General features: G+C 35.9%; 1 protein-coding gene and 1 long non-coding RNA gene across 8 annotated transcripts; one reads left to right on the top strand and one right to left on the bottom strand.

The window, feature by feature from the left end:
- Window positions 1–3,498: 3,498 nt before the first annotated feature.
- Window positions 3,499–12,090, bottom strand: LOC101252266 (polyadenylation and cleavage factor homolog 4). Of its 7 annotated transcripts, XR_011213348.1 has the most exons (9): window positions 11,618–12,087; window positions 9,671–9,772; window positions 9,329–9,592; window positions 7,220–7,912; window positions 5,813–6,760; window positions 5,188–5,733; window positions 4,134–4,196; window positions 3,913–4,070; window positions 3,499–3,831 (listed from the first exon to the last, which is right to left on the bottom strand). XR_011213348.1 is itself a non-coding variant. In XM_019211565.3 (8 exons), exons 1-7 carry the CDS (start codon window positions 12,074–12,076, stop codon window positions 4,155–4,157), a joined length of 3,066 nt encoding a protein of 1,021 aa, XP_019067110.2. In that variant the 5' UTR covers window positions 12,077–12,087; the 3' UTR covers window positions 3,499–4,070; window positions 4,134–4,154. The 7 variants fall into 7 exon arrangements, 4 of the variants coding, with proteins under 4 accessions (XP_019067110.2, XP_069148660.1, XP_004253131.2 ...); XR_002026436.3 differs by having other exon boundaries at window positions 3,913–4,196; window positions 5,813–6,772; XR_011213346.1 differs by having other exon boundaries at window positions 3,913–4,196.
- A 553-nt stretch (window positions 12,091–12,643) lies between these two features.
- On the top strand, window positions 12,644–16,170 carry LOC101252568 (uncharacterized). Its single transcript, XR_002026256.3, has 2 exons — window positions 12,644–13,121; window positions 15,738–16,170. It is a non-coding gene; the product is annotated as an uncharacterized lncRNA (long non-coding RNA).
- Window positions 16,171–17,475: the final 1,305 nt, after the last annotated feature.

Here is a 17,475-nt window from a genome sequence, read left to right as displayed (position 1 = left end):
AAAAATGGATCATTTTTGTCGTCAGGAACAATTGACTCCATAGTTAACGTCTTAACAGACGTCCAAGAAAAATTTGTTTAAACAGACGTTCGGATTCTAGATCACCAACATATATTGACTATAGCAGACGAAAATCGTTGAAATGAGGGTTTACCTGCTCGGGGCTCATTTGACCTTCATAATGGGTCCTTTTGGATTGTCTCCATATTAGCCCATGGATTTGGTGTCCGAAGAACCAAAATAATTTTCTCAAAAATATTTTGAGGATTAACCCATTTTCACATTTACAAGTCCTTATTTAATAATCACCCAAATTTTTTAATTTTTCGTGTGTATTAGCCCATCGATCTGGCATCTAATGCATTAAAAAATATTACTCAAAAAACTTTATGATGACCTCCGTAATGAGTTGCAGAATCTTTACGGATACTCACATCATTCTTTAACGCCCATTTCCATATTTACAAGCTCATTGATCTGGCACTTGGAGCACTAAAAATATTTTCTCAAAAAAAATTATGAGGACCTCTGTTATGATTTTTGGAACCTTCATGTATACTCACACTATTTAACGCTTATTTTCGCATTTACAAGTCTTTTTTAAGAAAGTCCAAATTCTTCAATTTTTCGTGTGTATTGATGGATCTGACCCTTTGAGCACCAAAAAAAATTTCTCAAAAAACTTTATGAAAACCTCCGTAATGAGTTGGGAACCATCACGTATACTTACATCATTTTTAACGCCCTATTCTGCATTTACAAGCCCTTTTTTAAGAATCGTTCAAAGTTCTCAACTTTTTGTATGTATTATTATGTGGTTTTGTCACCCGGAGCACCAATAGTGTTTTGAGGACCTCCTTTATGAGTTGTGGAACCTTCATGTATATTCACTATTTTAATAACACCAATTTTCGCATTACAAGCCATTTTTTAAGAATTGCCCAAATTTTCTGATTTTTTATGTGTAATTAGCCTGTGGATATGGCACCTGGAGAACCAATTTTTTTTCTACCTTCACTTATCCTCACAATATTTTTTAATGCTTATTTTCGCATTTACAAATCTTTTTTATAAAATTAGCCAATGTTCTCCGATTGTTCGTGTGTATTAGCCCATGGATCTGGCACCTGGAGGATCAAAAAAATTTCTCAAAAAACTTTATGAGGACCTCCATTATGAGTTGGGGAACCGTCACATACTCACACTATTTTTTTAACTCTGATTTTTACATTTATAAGTCTTTTGTTAAGAATCACCAAATTCCTCTATTTTTCTTGTGTTAGCCCGGATCTGGCACCCGAAGCACTTAAAAGTTTTTTTCTCGAAATAATTTATGAGGACCGAGGTAATGATTTGGGAAACCTTCACATATACTCACACCCTTTGTTAACGCCCATTTTTGCATTTACAAGCTCTTCTTAAGAATTGGTCAAATTTCCTGATTGTTCGTGTGTATTAACCCATGGAATTGACACCCGAAGCATAAAAAAAATTTACTCAAAAACTTTTTGAGGACCTTCATAATGAGTTGTGGAACCTTCACAGATACTCACACCATTTTTAACGCTCATTTCCGCCTTTACAAGCCCTTACAAGAATGGCCTAAATTCACTGATTTTTCATGTGTATTAGCCCATTGATCTGGCACTAGGAGCCCTAAATTTTTTTCTCAAAAAACTTTGTGAATCTCCTCAACGAGTTGGGAACTTTCACGTATACTCACACCATTTTTTTAACGTCCTTTTCTGCATTCACAAGCTCTTTTTTAAGAATGGCCAAATTCCTCAATTTTTTGTGTGTATTAGCCCGTGGATCTGGCACCCGGACCACCAATAGTTTTTTATTAAAAAACTTTATGAGGGGACCTGCGTTATGAGATGTGGAACCTTCACGTATACTCAAAATATTTTATTAACGTCCAGTTTCGCGTTACAAACCTTTTTTTAAGAATCACCCAAATTTTTTCGATTATTCGTGTGTAATTATCCCATGGATCTGGCACCCGGAGCACCAAAAAAATTCTACCTTTACGTATATTCGCAATATTTTTTAATTCTCGTTTCTGCATTCACAAGCTCTTTTAAGAATCACCTAAATTTTCCAATTTTTCGTGTGTATTAGCTCATGGATCTGGCATTCGGAGCACCGAAAAAAGTTTTCTCAAAGAACTTTATGAGGACATCCTTTATGAGTAGAGAAACCTTCACGTATACTCACACTATTTTTTAACGCTTATTTTCGCATTGACAAGCCCTTTTTTAAGGATCACCAATTTCCTCTATTTTTCGTGTGTATTAGCCCATGGATCTAACACTTGGAGCACCAAAAAGTTTTTTCTCAAAAAAGTTTATGATGACCTCCGTATTGAGTTAGGGAACCTTCATGTATACCATTTTTTAAACCTCATTTTTGCATTTCCACCCTAAATTCTCCAATTTTTTGTGTATTAGCCCATCGATTTGGCACCCCGAGCATCCAAAAAAAAATTCTTAAAAAAATATTTGAGGACCTCTGTAATGAGTTGGAGAACCTTCACGTATACTCACTATTTTTTAACGCGCATTTACAAGTTCTTTTGTAAGAATCACCCAAATTTCCTAATTTTTCGTGTGTATTAGCTCATTGATTTGGCATCCGGAGCACCAAAAGTTTTTCTCAAAAACCATTATGAGGACCTCCGTAATGAGTTGGGGAAACCTTCACATATACTCACTCCATTTTTTAACGTCCATTTCCGCATTTACATCCTTTTTTAAGAATCACCCATAATTCTCGATTTTTCGTGTGTATAAATCCATAAATCTGGCGCAGAGCATTCAAAATATTTTCTCAAAAAACTTTATAAAGACATTTGTAATGAGTTAGAAAACACCATATTTTGCACCTAATTTAATATCTAAAAGTCATTTTACCAGAATTAGGAAATTACATAACGTAGAAATACTTTATCCTTTCAATTTCCTTTTGCTTGCTTCTAAGTCAAACCGCTCGTAACATTCTCAAAGAAATACTTCATTCTAATAAACAGATAAGGAAAAATCAATAGTTGTCTAATTAGTTAGTAATTGTTTTTGAAGACTACAAACTCTAATATGATATTATAATTGCTGTGTGTTCAAATACTAATGAAGGATAAATAAGTTTTAAAAACTCTTTTAATCAATGTTTATTAAGCGGCATGCATAAAAGATCACAACAAATAATTTAAGACGGAAGACATTTTTCCTTTTCGACCATATGAATATGTTTTATACTATATAAACGAAAATATAACCTTCCTTTATTTTATTATTTGATGTAGTGAAGTGCTCATGAAAAGATATGAAAAACATCGTCACTCTCAAATGGACCCTACAATATGTGATTCGAATACTACAGTTGTAAATTGTTTATATAGAAGAATTAATCTGAAATAGCTGCCCACTCAACTGCATAAACATAAAACAGACAGCAAATGTATATATATGATTAATGTATAATCTATCGATACTGACGAAGAAAAGTAAACAGATATTTGCATAAAGATCCCCAACAGAAGCATAGTATTAACTGTTTAAAAAAGAAGAACTAGTATTAGACTTCTCTGTCTCAAGCACATAACAAATGCCAACATGTTTCACTGAAGCAGATGAGTAATTCAACACAGAGAAGCAGTAGATATCATATCGAAACAGCTTGAAGATCGCCTAGTGAATTTTAGACGGAAAATTTTCATATTTTTACATCTCATAAGACCAGAAGGATATTCTAATTGCACCTACAGTAGATTTATTCTGTCCTGACAGAGCACGAGGTTGAAGAAGATCAACGAAGCGTTCCCTGCATATCCTCCTGCAGAAACCTCTATGTGAAAGGAGAAAAAAATGGATTAAACCCACAAATGTTTTAACACTCCAAGGATACGAAAAGCACCTGGCTGGTAGTGCGCCTCTCAAAAAGGTGAACACGAAAAGAAAACAGATGAAAGAAGATCCGAAATGGAAACGAAAATAGAGACTGTATGAAACCTTTCCTGACAAGAAGCTTTGATGTTACAACTCCTGTACATGTACATGATTCTGGCATGGTACCTAGAAATAATCTAAAGCTCAAATGCTATCATGGAGGAATCTCAAGATAAAGTTACAATGCACCTAGAAGCTGATTTAATGAAGCTAACTCCGCATTCGTTTCCTTTGACTTTCATCTTCTGGACCCTAGAGAAAAGACAAATTCCAAACATTAAAAAAAATTAAAAACCATAAACAGCAACCCTGGATCAACAAGCACATTCCCCGCATCTGGGAAAAGTAAATAGTAAAAAAATCTCAAACTTTAAACAGTTTTGAGATTACAAATAGACAGTAATTTATGATAATCATTGAACACTAGAGACTCTAAAGAGTGGCAATTCTTGAGTCTCCTCAACTTGCACCTAATTATACACAATCAGGCACTCGAATTTGGCAGGTAAATTTAGTTGCATTTTTGAATTATTGTATTCAGAAAAGTATGCATTGTCATTAAGGGGTCGTTTGGTAGGATGCATTAGAAAAAATAATGCATGTACTAATACCTTGTTTGGTGCACTTATTCAGCCTATGTATAATAACTAATGCAAGAATAGAGCATGCATTAGAAAAAGTATGCATGCATGAAAAACGCAGGGGGGTGTAAAGAATGCATTAGCATGGGTAAAGACACGGTTTCCCTCAAAACCTTCTCCACATTCTTTCCACTTTATTTGTGGAGGGTATCTTTGAAAACAAATGATTTTTTTTCGAAATATGCAATGCATGTTATATTTATTTAATACACCAAATCGAACGATGCATAAGAAATGAATTCAGCACAACTAATACACCCCATCCAACACTTCTCTTATACACCCCACCAAACAAACCCCCAAAGTACCGAACAACTTCAAAAACAAACTATAGATATTCGAGCTTCGAGCTATGGCCAATCTCACGTCCTCAACCACCCAAAAGTTGCTAGGAATACGACTACAGGGAAAAATAGACTACTGATTAAATTCCATTGTAGGTGTTTCACCACTAAGAGTTATACTACAGTCACGGGTCCATATTGCCATTTGGCATCATGTGTATCACCAACAGGTCATGATATTCAGCAATAACTAACACACTAATATTTAAAATGCAATCAAATAATCTAACCTAATAAAAAGGAAAAGAGAGGGCCCACCTCATCCACTTTTCTGGAGTCCTCATGTGGAGCACTAGATTCAGATCTGCATTTCGCATGAATAATTGGACCCAACTGAGACCTTTCCATTCCAACTGTTGACCCACTTGGTGCATTCATGTAGACAGCCCCCCTATACATCCATTCTTCAGTCTCATCGCTGTAAAAATCATCAAAAGGCTCTCCACACAGTGCACAAGCATTCTGCTCATCGTCAGCTGGGACGGCCAATTCTTCATCATCCTTCGTTTCGACAACTTGCTCAGTCGGTAGAAATCCAGGAACTGCATCAGATCCCAACGCCTCTGTACCACTAAGCCACATGTTGACGCTTACAAACCACTTACGAGAAGACTTCTGCTTGCGATTTTTCGATACTCGATTCTTGGTTACATGCCAATCCATATGACTACTGTGAGCCTCTTGGCATTTAAATCGTAGGCCACAAGTTGTGCACTGTCTTGGAAGATCAGCATATAAAGCAGTTACTGCAGAATCGTGACGAACCTTCAGAAGATCCGGATTAAAATCAAGGCCCACAGGATCCTAAAAATTGTAACAAATGGCTGAGAAAAATCTTCAAAAGAAAATTGACAGTAGAGAAAGCTTGACATAGAATAAGTACCTGAGCGGGAGCTTGATTTGTCAATGAAATCAAACCTTGTGCCATGAGTGAGTTAATCAAGCTTGAAAAGCCTGCTGCTGGAGGGTTAGGAGTAACCTGACCTGGATTTTGGGATGCTGGCATGAATTTAGATGGCATAGGAAGTGGGCCTCTGGGAAAAGGTGGTAAAGCTCCTGAGGAAAACTGTGATGACGTATTTGGGACATTAACCAATGGCATAGACACTTGTGGACCTGAAACTGGACGGGGGAAGTGAGGACCTATAGAAGAACCAGGACCCGGTAGAGGGTATCTATAAGTTGGTGGTAGCAAATGGTTTGAGGCTGGAAGTGAGGCACTTGGAGGCATAGTCTGATGAATACGCTGAGAAAGCAATAGCTGAGGTTCTGCTGAAGCCATTTGTTCAGAATTTTGATGACTTGTAGAAAATGATGTGGGGTGTTGACTAGGAAATTGTGGAAACTTGATATGTGAGCTGCTCTTCAAATTATCAATATGTTGCTCAGGAAGAACTGGCCTGTCCAAAGTATGATTGACAACTGAATTGCTTGCATTATTTACTTCATAAGGACTTCTGACGTGATTATGAGGCAGAACAACAGGTTTTGAAGTCAAAGAATGGGGAGTATGCACATTTTGGGGAGGCCATGGTACACCAGGGCCCCGTCCAGTAACCACCCGAACATCCTGAACTGAAGAGTCAAAAGTAGGATTCATTCTTGGCGGAACATATGGTGGCCTCCAAGTATGTCCATCAGCAGCCAAATTGCCAATCAAAGGGTGCTTTGATTCACCGGTCACTGATGAGATTCCACTTCCTTCACCCTTTAAATGTCTTAGAGGCAACTGTGGCACATTTTCTGGAAGCTTTTGAAGATAATGTGAACCTGAAATCAGAGATGTCTCATCGCAATATCCAGTAATTTTATTTCTCGCCCCTCGACCAGACTGCCAAAAGAACTGACATAATTTCAATATGAAAAAAAATATCTCTCAAGTGATAAAATAAAAAAAAAAGATGCCTCCTTATACAAGACAAAGAGCAAATGAATTAACTCATGGTGCATTATGATGCTATCTTGATCGCCAAATAAAAGTACGAGTTTGGTCCACATCCGTCAAATAACTCAGATAATAACAAATACAACCAAATAAAGTCACTGGCTCCAATTACGTTTGTTTTAGCCAATGGGAAGCAGATATAGAATTCCAATCTGAACAATCAGCTGAAGATAAGATTACAACATATGCTGCTAAGGCTAATTGTTATTGCTCCAAACAAGTTAGAGATATCAGAGACATAAAAAAGTTTGAATACCATTAATAAGCAAAAAACTAAGTTGCATAACATTAGTCAGCAAAATACTAAAGGAAAATAATTGCATGCGATAGTACATCAATACTAACCGAGTGAACATCATCCACGGAAGAATCATGAACTAAAGAATATTGCCCTCGATTAGCCCAGTTCCTTCTAGGATCAGCCACCAATGGCCCAGCATGTTGTGAATCAACACAAGGTCTCATCCTGATACTCTGAGGATGGCGAAGAGATGCTGACAAATCATTAAACGGGCTCTGATCTGCTAAAGTTGGACTCATATCTTCCCAGTTAAACTCTTCCTCTTCGGTATTTTGCCATGTCTTAACTGCTAACCCATTGCCTAAGCCATTAATAGTGGCATTCCCAGTCTTTTGCTGCCTCAGATGGGCTACTTTTTCCCTTTCATCAATTCCATAAGCATCAATCAAAGCTCTAGGTCCTTGAAGATCAATTCCCTTGTTTATGCGATATTTAGGAGGAACGTCTGGTTGCTGATTGGCCCCATCAGGCAAAATTCTCTGCCACTCACTCCTCTCAACATCTCTACCTCTTACTCTGCTAAACCCATAGTCAAGTGCAGTATGAGACGGTGAGGCCCTTTCTCTGAGTCCTATGGCAGGATTATCCAAGGCAAACTCGTTGAGGGTGGGTGACAATGACCTCGGAGGCCCCACTCTATAAGGAGAGGATGATCTCGCATTCTTTGAAGATGTAGACAGAACTTGCTTGGCTTCCAGATCTGAAGATATATGACCTGTAGAATTTTCAGCTCTTACCTGCAACAGTCAAACCTCACTCTAAGAAATTCTACTCATCATCCCTTTTTGCAGTTTAAAACTCTTTCACGTGTTTAGCATCTAAGCGGAAACATATTAATAAGTACAATAAAGCAAGTCGGTCGGTGTAACTCAACTATGAAGCCTATCACGTTTACTTCAAAAATAATACCCTTATACCTACCAAACTAGTAAGAATACAGAAGTAACCGGAGTCAGCAGATTTATTAAATGCTATTTCATTCTACCCCATTCATCTAGTTTGCATGAAAGAAAAAAAAAACATGTGGATTGATAACTAGACTACGATTCTGTAGGGTGACTCCTTGAAAATATACTAAGCCAAGTTGCTCGAACAGTTCTAACTTCAAAAATACATGTCTAGGGATCATCTGTATCTGGAACAAAAAAGATCTAACCACATTTGATATCTAATGAGGAATGTCAACAGGGCATCCTCAATCAAATTGTTCTACACTACCCCCCTATCTATCTCCCAATAAAATTACTTTAATTACAGGCCCAGGTACTTCCAAAGGACCAAATTCTCAAAAACCTACATAAAGTGCCAGTAAATGAATGAAAAATGAGATGAAAAGAAGAACTTCAATCAAGTGGTTCAATTATGTCTATCACAACTACCTATAGAAGATCCAACCATAAGACACAACAATGTCGATGATGTGTGTCAACGATGTGTCTTACCTGTACTACAAGTAAAGTTGTATGCAGAAGGCTTTAAACTTCTGTTATGCCTTGATTAAAGCCTTTTACCTAATTTTAAACTTAGTCTCCTTGAATGACATTTCTGCCTCAATTTGACACTTCAAAAGTAACTTTTTTTTAAAAAAATGGTAATTTTCAGTCTTAAGCCCTAGAATTTGTTGGTGGTAAACTTTTTCTCCTCCCATTGGAATAAGCAACTCCAATGGAACCAAAGGAAGCTTAAAAGGCATAAATTAATAGAAAAAAATTCACATAACAAAAAACTTAGACCAAAATTGTCTCATGCCTACACTAATTAGATCCTCAGTGTTAGAGAGCCCCTGATTCAACTTGTTTTTGTACAGAAGTTTCCAGTTATGTGCACTACCTTAGTGCTAAGTTATTCGGCTTTTGAATATATAACATGCTTACCTTGTCCAAGAAAAAAACATTTCAGATTATATTAATTAGCACAATATCTTTGCTGAAGACTTTTTCATAAATTTGGCCAAATCCTAACGTTTAATTCAACGATTTCGAATATTAGGTGTGGATATGAGAACCAAGGGGTAACAGATGATAAATCAAAATAAATACTTAATACAGCACAGAAAACATAAATCAATCTGCAAATAGAGATGATTTAGAAAACAAAAAACTTGAGAAGGGAATAGATGTCAAGGGGAGAATGGGGATTCACTAAAAGCTTACTGAATCAATAGTGGAGTGCCCAAGCTGACGCCTTGCTTCCAAATATTTTGGATTTACATGAATGCCATGAGCTGGTCGCGGTGATTCAGATGCTCTTGACGAAGTCAAGCCAGAAGATTGTTGGACCCCCGGCTGTGAAAACTGAAGACGAGTTTCAATTTTCTGGAGAACAGGTGCTGGGAACACAGTTGACCATGTCCCAAAGAGGTGGCGCATTGCAGGATGCATGCTAGGGTGCACTTGCCTATATGCCTCACAGAAAACCTTGGAAAAGAGAAAGAAAATCATATAAAGTGGTATAACATCATAGCAGTCATGCAAATACCATATAAAACTACTCACCTCAGGTAAATGGGCAGAGAAATGCTTGATGTAGTCCTTGCCAATATTTTTTACAACACTATCCAGAAGGTATAATGCAGGTAGTTTCTGCTCAACTGGGACCTAAAAAAAGAGAATAATATGAGAATGCAGAAAAATATGGGTAATAAATACATCAAAATGGCATGCTAAGAACAAAAGATTACCAGTTCCCCTGACAAATAAAAAAATAAGAAAGACCGAGACTCTACTTGTAAGCATAAAAATCTGAATAAGTATTGGTCAGATTTAGCTTAACCTAAACAGTTACTACAAGTGATCAATAGTTTCACTATCAAGTGGTTTTTAGCTATACTTGGCAGCGCCTCATCTGTTTTATCCTGCTTATGTCACAGGCGATGCGTGACCGAAAACACTTCAACAGTAATCCTTAAAACAACAAACCCCTGTGAACAAAATAATTATCAAAACGAATAAAGAGATGGCTATCTTTTCAGCCATAATCCTTATAAAACTCAAGCCACTGTAAACTAGATAATTTCAAACTAAGTAGGGGAGTAGTTCCATGATGATTTTCTCTATATCTCATAAAGTTTTGAATATTTCTTTAGTTCTTTTCAGTTCATTCTAAGAGGAATAACACTTGGCATGCTGCATGCAATCCCAGGAATTCCTTTTTCTTCATACAACTCACCTATTGAAAAAGCATCAACTGTAACCAAACTACTCTTCCATGATATATTTCTCTTGAACTCTTCTATGTAAGAATATATCAAATCTATGCACCACAGCAAACAAAGGACAAACTTCCCCACCATCTATTATACAAGTATTCTGTTCATTTACACAGGGAAGAAATTGATCAAGCAAAAGGAGCACGACTACAAACTTTTCTACATCTGCTGCCCAGTTTCTAAGAATCAGTAAGCTTCAAAGGGTAATTTGTGTTACAGCAATACTAATCATAAAAGTAAGTATATTCCGTTCGCATTGTAACATCAACCACATGACGCTTGACTATTGGATATGGAAGCACCTTTCATCATTCTATTGTTTTAGAAGGAGAAACACCCTAATCTTTAACTTCATCTAAAAGCACATATGGAGATGATGAATCCAACACTATTACTCAACCACAAACTACCACACCAAACTTAGCCACCAGCAGCCCAAACAAAGAAAAATAAAAAGATGAAACAATTTAAGGAGACCAAATCAAGAGGACTGGAATATTATGAATGTATTACTTTAACTCGCTAATTTGAATCCATATTTGTCCATGCCCGATATAATCTATAATTTTGAGTGTCAGTCGCTCACAGTATACTTCTTCTAACTTTACATTTCAGATTCAGAAGAAATGAGTGTAAGAGTTTTCACAAGCTCCTTACAACATAAAATTCTGCAAGAACAGCTGAATCATGATAAGTATAAGATCCCAGACTTTGGAACTGCTTCATTCAGTTACACACGTGTTTGTCATGGAGATTAGCTTAAAGCATCTAAGTTCATTTCAATTGCTTATTGCCAAGGACTCCCATACCATAAAATGCCACATTTTCATACCAGAATTCACAGAATACTTGGACTTAAAATGTAGCATTCAACTTTTGATACCTATAAGAGAATACCCCCGACAATGCAATAAACCAAACTAAAAAAACAGCATTTCCACAAAAAATTTTAACAGTTACAAGATTAACAATTCACCACTACAGTAATCAACACAATGCACAAGAATCAACACTCCTTAAACAATACAGTTCATCCTGAAACTTCAATACACTTCAAAATGATAGAATTCCACGTAGAAAAAGCAAAGGCAATACCATTTTTACATCAGAACAAAAGAAACCACTTCTTTAAGATAATCAGATTGAAAAATGGGAATTGAAACGGCTAGGATTAACTTTGTTTGTAAGCAGCATTCCATAAACCCTAAGAAAACAGAACACTGTAAAACAATACCTCTAAAATCCGATTACAAATCGCATGAGCAATGCCTTCACCATGTTCTCTCTGTTCGCCAGCAATGATGGTAAGGTCAGTAATGATAGGCTTAGAATTAAAAGCCAGTTCCGACAACAACATTTCATAAAGCCTAACAATCTCATTCATAGACGGAGGCAACACGATAACATCATCATCACCTCCCTGCATAGAAGCCCTAATTTCTATTTCCCTCTCCTTCAACGCCGACTTATATCGTTCGATTACAGAAGATGACAAAGGTTTTGGTGGCGCCACGGCAGCGTCGTTTTGGATTAACTTAGAATTTGCATAGCCGCCGGCTAAAGCCATCGGAGTAGAGTTAGGGTTTATGCCTCCGGTGGTGTGGGGGTGGGGGGAGAAAGGGGGGTGGGGGGTTAGAAGAAGAAAGAGAGAGTGATGAAATGAGAGTCCCCAAAAGAAAAAATGATAATTCATGTCCTAAAAAGGACACACTATTTTAACCAAATCACTGTAATAATAATAAAATTAAATATGAATTAATTGACTCCTAATTAGTCAAAAAAAATTAAATAGATCACTAGCCAATATTTTTATGGGAAAAAAAAATTAAACAGATTTCTAGTAAACATTTTATTAAATATATATACAATTCTGTTTGACTCGATTTTCTTTTTATAACAAAATAAGTTTGAATTTTAAATATTTTATAAATAGATTTTTCAATGGTTTTTATTTATCTAATTTTTTGCAATTCTTATAATTATTTATTGCTTTTTTATTATACAAATGATATTAATTGTCAACAAAAAAATTTTATGATTATATTTCTGTTAAATTATAAATTACAAAGTAAAATAGTATCATAATAGTTACATAGATTAAAATTTTATTATTAGGCTTGAGAATAAAACAATTGATTAATATCATTAGGTTCGAGAATAAATTATTTTTACTAAGCGTAAAATAGAAAAAAATAAATTTTATTTTAAAAAAATAAAACAATTTTTCATTATTTTGAAAAAATAACAATTTTAGAAAAAAAGGACAAAGTACAAATCACACTAAATAGATGAACTCCAAAAGAAAAGTGTCACTAGACTGCTGCAATTCCTAAGAGATCATTTGCCCGCCGGCGACTATTTTTCCGGCGACATTATTCCCGGCGTCTTCGGGAATCGTAATGGCTTCCTCTATTCCACCACCGAGATCGGTCGCTTCCGGCGGTTTCCAGAACCCTAATAAGTCATTAAGCTTCTTTGCAAACGCAATGAAGAGAAAAGACAGTTTCATACAGTTTTTCGCCATGACAGGAATACTTCTATTGAGTTTAAGATCGCTTGGGCAAAAGTATCGTATTCATAATCTAATGGAGGATAATGCTGCGCTTGAGGAAGAACAACAAGGACTTGTTCGGCGAATGGATCATATTAGGCAAAGTTTGCTTGCTGAAGCTGCTGCTGAGCCTACTGGTCTCTTTGCTTCCCGTCTTCGTCGCCTCTTCGGTGAAGACTGTTGAAAAGTAAGATTGTGTTGTTCTGTGTGAGTTATTCCTGCCATTTTCTGCTTAGTGTTAATGAATTAAGCAATATATGAGTTTTCAATTATTTGTAGATGTGATATTTTGAAATGAAATAGGATGAATGCTGCAGAATTGAAAAAGATGATCTTTTTTTTTGTTTGATGTCTTAGAATTACACAAAGCAGGCTACAACCTAGCTTTAACTAAGCTTGCTTGAGCATTTAACAACACTTGGATATCCTCTGGGACAAATAATAGATGATTTCATCATATTACCAGCTCGCTTAGTGATCGAGCCTAAGTCGATTTATTGTTTGATCAATGGACTTGATCTTTACGTGGGGCGTTAAAACAAAGTGGCTGTCTTCAGAAACAACATGTAAAGGTCATAGGCGTAGGATTTTTGGCTTATAATAGCTACTATGGAGACTAATTGAGCAGGCCTTACCAAAGGGAAGTGAAGAAAAGAAAAGAAAAGAAAACCAGTGTTTTATACTGTAGAGTGGTTTAGTCGGTGACCTCCCATGCGATGCATTAAGAGTTTAAGTTCTTAGATGGTCATCCAAGATACAGAAATAGCTTAGTGAAATCACTTTTGTTTGTTTTATACCAATAAAATGACTCATGTTTTACCCATTATCCCACAAAATAACCCCCGCATGAAAATCACTAGAAAATGATATTACTGGTACCTTTGGTTTGAGAGTCCATAGATATAAAGTCATCCTATAAATATACCTTTATGCATATAAGAACTTCTGAAAAATTATCTAAACTAAGCATTTTTGTCCCCTTCACACCGATAGTTAAAATTAACGGGGACAATCACCTGATGTGCCTTCAAGAACTAGTATTTGGTAGCAGATAAGTAATTTACGGCCTGAATTTCAGGGATTCACGAATTGAAAATTGGAACGGGTAGAAGAACCTGTTTCTGGAATAATAGATGGTTGGATGAAGAGAAATTGATGGTTGAATTTCCTGTTCTGTGCAACTTAGCTAGAAACAAACAATATTCAGTTGCTGAATGTTACACAAAATAGTCATGCTGTAGTAAAAATAGTTCCTTTTATCAGTTTATGTATATCGTGAAGATTGGAGATGTTGAGTAATATGTCCTCTCTGAGCAGCTCAACTGTTAGCTTTACGACTATCCTGGACTCATGGTGTACAGTCTTTCTATACAATAATTGAATGAAAATGTTGTGGCTTTTTAGATTATTATGGATGCATGGCATCATTTGTTTTCTACACAGATGAAGTACACACCATAAAGTATCGAAACTACTCCTCCTATCCATTTTATGTGACATACTTTTGTTTTTAGTATGTTAAAAAGAATACCATACTTCCTTATTTAAGAAAAAAATAATTTTTAACTTTTTATTTGACATTTAATGAGACAATTTATAGTCGGTCAATTGTCTCTGGTTTATTTATACCACTAGTTTGAAAAGTTGGTCTTTCTTTCTTAGACTCTATTCCTCGTCAAACACCGCCACATAAATTGGGACAGAGAGGGAGTATCTGTCTTTTGGTTTGGCATTTCTGTGGTTTGTTCTATAGTGCCTCCTTAATAGTTTAAAGATTGTGATACCCATATCTCTGTTTCGAAAAATAAATCAGGCTCGATTGTTTTGGAAACAGCTGGAAGGTACGTGTCTGTTGGCTGGATTAAACATCAGTAGTTTGGAGGCATTTTTCTCTGTGAAGTTGGTTTTCTTTGGAGGAGTTCTTAATAAAGGACGAGGTGAATGAGTGATAAATCCATGATATTTGTCATTTGCCATGCTTTATTTATGTTGCAATTCTTTTCAAGGACATTGATAAAATTGTGTTTCTTTTTTTAAAAAATTGAAGTAAACATTAAGGGGTTGTTTGGTAGGTGTATAAGAATAGTACTAAATAGGGTATATTAGTAATGTTGGTCATACATGGTATTAGTTATGCCGACATCAGTTTTAATCAACTGTTTGGTTTGTTGTATTAAATGAATTTGGTGTATATAGAATTGGAATAGTACCCCATATTATTGATTCCATGGTTAACTATGTGAATTGTACTGAATAGGGTGTATAACTAACACATAAGATGGAAACACTACCAAGCAAGGGATTAAATAATACCAAGGCTAATACATGTATTATTATACCTCTTTCAAAACGTTCCCTTAGTGTCTATACCTGAATAGAGAGGATGCAGATGATACTTTGCTTCAAATTTTTCTTTCATTTTACAAGTTTGTCGTACTTCGTAGAGGCTGAACGAGATCGATAAACAACAGCAGAAGTGGCTGTGTAGTTACTCTTCAATCTCTTCTGCATTAAAAGATGAAATTTTGTTGTATAGTTTTCAAAATTTTTTTAGTGGGAAGGGAATGGGGCGAAGGGCAAACAAATAGAAAATTCGAACTTCCGCCTGTATGTGTAAGGTGGGTAAGCTCATTTCACCAAGTGAGACACACCTATTCCCTTTAAGTTGTTTTTACTTTTTGCTTCTTTACAGATTTCATTTCGTGTCCCTATTTTCCTTTGTCTTGAAGTTGCTTCCTACTGTGAATTATGGCAGATTTTAATAACAATTAGTATGACACCAAACTTGGTTGACTGTTTTCAGGCATCATGGATTCAAACTGTTTGGAACAAACGTTCAATCATGTCAAACCCAAGCAGAATTTACCTTCAATTCCCTAATCTCTAGATCACGATATACAGTTCAATTACTTGACAGTTGACAATAAACCTGCCGCTTTGTTGCTTCAAAGGATGGCGATTTACTTGCCAGTTCGTTTAGGCCAGATTTGTCTTTGGAGTTTGAATCTTGGTAATTTTGTGAATCACGTCGTGCTTCTTCCTTCGAGTGCTGTTATATATATACAGCCTGAGAGAGCAATGTAACGATTAAGTAGTAGTACTGGCTTAGTTTACACAAACTTCTAGTTTTATTTACACATAACACTGAGTTGTCTTGAATCCTAACAAATGAATGGTTGTTTTCTATCTATTTGTGGAAAATATTGCAATAAAACATGTCTCATTGATGGTAGAAACACACTATTATCGAGTTTTAAGAAATGATTGTCCGTAAAAAAGAAGATTGGTGACCTAGATGGCCAGGGTTAGTTGAGCTTTATGTCCTTTCAACATTCCTTGTCTTATCTTGGAAGTTGCAATGGTTTAAGTATTTTATATATAATGTTTACTCTAAAGATTAAGAGGATAGAGAGTCTCCCTTTTATAAATCCAATTTGGATTGATTCTCAGGATCGACCCCTTACCATAGGCATGTCTATCGACACTTGACAAAATCTCCGGCTTGCTTTAGCTATGAAAAAAAAGAATGAGAATTGAATTCCATCTTTCAAAAAAGGAAAAAAAAGATTTGATATACCGTTCAACTTTATCATTTAAAGCTTATACGTCCCTCGCTATGAAAGTAGCGGCTCATATACACCCTTACCATTATACAAACAGTTCACATATTAACCTTTAATTTTTTTAAGAATTAGTTTTCATACATAAATTATTTTTTTGACTTCTTTGATTATCATTATTTGAGTTTCCAATTCTTAATGTATTTTTTCTTTTATTCCTTAATAGTTTGTCACGACCCAAATCCGAGCCGCGACTGGCACCCACACTTACCCTCTTATGTGAGCGAACCAACCAATCTAAACCTTAACATTTCAATGTAATAACAACAGAAAGTAATGCGGAAGACTTAAACTCATTAATAAAAACCAATTCAATAACTATCAATATTCAACATCTATTATTCCCAAAACCTGGAAGTCATCATCACAAGAACATCTACTTTAAACTACTAATTCTACGAGTTTCTAAGAAGCTAAAAATACATAAGAAGCTAGTCCATGCCGGAAGTTCAAGGCATCAAGACTTGAAGAAGAAGATCCAGTCCAAGCTAGAAGCATTAGCTCACCCTGAATTTCCGATGTAGTAAGACTGGCTTGAGTTACTGTTGAGTCGAAGATGACGGCACGTTTGCTGCACTCCACAAATAAACAAGAAGAAAACAATAAAAGTAGGGGTCAGTACAAAACACGGGTACTGAGTAGATATCATCGGCCAACTCAAAATAGAAAACAGTATGTATTAAGCAATATCATAAAATCAACTAATATCCTTAGCATGCAGCATTTACAGTTACCATAACCCTTGGTTACAACACCAAGCACATCAATGAGGACTCACACCTCCTCATCATACTCATTTGGGAATTTAGTTCATTAGATTGGATATATTAACATATTTCAAGATTCATTATATTTATTCTCCTCGTGTCGGTACGTGACACTCCGCTCCTCAATATACTATCCTGGTGTCGGAACGTGACA

The sequence above is a fragment of the Solanum lycopersicum genome, chromosome 12 (genome assembly GCF_036512215.1).
Source record: "Solanum lycopersicum chromosome 12, SLM_r2.1".
Classification (NCBI taxonomy): domain Eukaryota; kingdom Viridiplantae; phylum Streptophyta; class Magnoliopsida; order Solanales; family Solanaceae; genus Solanum; species Solanum lycopersicum.
Note: the sequence above shows the minus strand (reverse complement) of the source record. Positions and strands in the feature narration are given on the sequence as shown.